General features: G+C 59.3%; 1 protein-coding gene across 1 annotated transcript in view; it reads left to right on the top strand.

Annotated features, from left to right (window-relative positions):
* Positions 1-1799: 1799 nt before the first annotated feature.
* Positions 1800-2046, top strand: part of TMEM125 (transmembrane protein 125) — a 713-nt gene continuing 466 nt past the window's right edge. Inside the window, exon 1 of the mRNA XM_010013637.1 lies at positions 1800-2026. Coding sequence (XP_010011939.1) covers positions 1800-2026 — 227 coding nt within the window. The remainder of the gene's footprint in view (positions 2027-2046) is intronic.

Consider the following 2046-nt stretch of genomic DNA (forward strand, 5'->3'; position numbering starts at 1 on the left):
TGGCTTGCCCTGAGCGGAGGGGGATCTTGAGGCATTTGCTGGTAGCAAAGGCATTGCCGTAAGTGTGAGGAGACTCTGAGGACAGGGAGAGCTGTGGGAGGAAAGATCCCTGCTGTGTGCAGAGCTGCCATGCGTGGAGGTCACACATCGTCCCCACCCGTCCATAATGAGCCCAGAGTCCCAAGGCCGCGCAGAGCAGGGCACAGAGACATACAAAGTGTGTTTAACACAGGCTGATGGGCTTCTGGAGAGCCAGTTTTATCAGGCAGGGTGCTGCGTGGCTGTCCCCCCACCCAGGAGAAGTGACACAGCTCTGACACAAGGGATCTGCTTCAGTTCCTGTCCCTGCCACGGGCTTCCATGGGGCACCAAGCTGTTTGGTGTGTGTGTGTCTGTGATAGCTGAGGGTGCGTTGTCCTGTATGGGAGGTGACCAGGGAGGCAGTTTGCTGGTCTCCAGAGTCCGCCCCATGTCTCAAGGGCTCAGCCATACCTCAGATGCTCCCACACTGTCTTCCTCACAACCCCTCCTTGCTTTGGGTACTAGCTGTGCTGTTGGACCAGCCAGAGCACTCACATGCTGGGATGAGACATTATGTGAGAGAAATGCAAGTGGTTTCCACTCTGGGTTTAAAACTGTACTCAGAGAAGCACTGAGGGGTGCCAGGACCCTGGAAAGGTGATGAGCCCCAGATGCTGGGCTGCAGGATGAGACAAACATCTGTGAGGAGGTGAGCCCAGCTAAGTCCAGCACCACAGAGCCTGCCTCCACGCTGCAGCCACCACTGCCCTTCCCCTGCTCCCATCCAGCAGTGAAGGGCTTCAGGGACCAGCAGAGAGGAGAGCTAAATCACAGGGTGTCGGGTCCCAGCTGTCTGAGGGCTCTTCCCAGGGAAGCGCTGAGACTGCTGCAGATGTAACCGTCGTATCTCTGTAGGGAACTTGGGAGGGGGAACCACTGGCAGCGCAGTGGACAGGGCTCAGAGCATGCAGCAAGGGCAGCTCTCACTCTTCCAGTGACTGGGCTGGAAGGGTTAAGCCCTGGTCCTGACCCCCACCTCCCGCTGTCCTTCTGGGCAACAGAGCCAGTTGGTGACAAGAGGCTGATGCTGATGAAGGAGCATGTGAAGCCAGAGCTGTGAATGGAGCTTTATCCCAGGGGGACCTGCCTCTGCTCCGTCCCTGCCCTGCTGCCAGCACCAGCTGCAGGCAGAGTCCTGCGGGCAGGGATGTGCCAGTAGCCTCCGAGCAGGGCACAAGGGGCTGGGGAGGCAGAAGACTTACCCTTGGGGCAGGCTGAGGTCTCCTCACAGTGTGTGGAGGTCTCCTGGGAAGACATGTGTGGCTGATCCGTGCTCCAGCGCACAGGGCTTTTGTGAGGGAGAAAGGGGAAGCTCTGCAGGCCAGCCTGGGGCAACTGACGCCTTGGGATTGGCAGGGAATTGTTTGGGACAGGGGAGCAGGGGCTCTCTTTAATATCTTCTCTTCTTGACTCTTTCAGATGAAAGACACAGGAAAGGAAGGACGCAGCCCTGGTTGTTCCCATATGGTGCTGCTCCAGGGATGCTCCACCACCTGCAGCCCTGCCTGGGGGGTGGGCTCAGCCCCAGCACATGGACCATAGCTCTCCAGGTGGCACTGCTGCAGAAGGGAGCTCCAAAGAATGAAACAGCAGCATCCTGGCTTGAGAAATGCAGCTGCCTTTGCAACTGCTGATGTCTTGACCCTCCACTTTGCTGTAAGGGTGTAGATTCATCTGTGCAACTACCCCACTGTGTCCTCCCCACCCAGCCACGCACCATGCCAGAGCTGGCAGAGCTGAGCAGCCCCCGGACCCCTGCGGACGCGGACCACATTCAGAGGAACATCCTGGAGGAGCATGTGGAGCTCTGGTGGTTCCAGGACCCCAAGAAGTCCATCCTGTGCTACGGGGTGGCTGTGGCGCTGACCCTATCCTGTGGGATCGGGGGCATCATCCTGCTGTACAGCACCAGCAGTCGGTCTGGGGAGTGGCGGGGGGCCGACGGGCACCACCCGCGGCGGCCGG

The sequence above is a fragment of the Nestor notabilis genome, unplaced genomic scaffold (genome assembly GCF_000696875.1).
Source record: "Nestor notabilis isolate BGI_N333 unplaced genomic scaffold, ASM69687v1 scaffold2594, whole genome shotgun sequence".
Classification (NCBI taxonomy): domain Eukaryota; kingdom Metazoa; phylum Chordata; class Aves; order Psittaciformes; family Psittacidae; genus Nestor; species Nestor notabilis.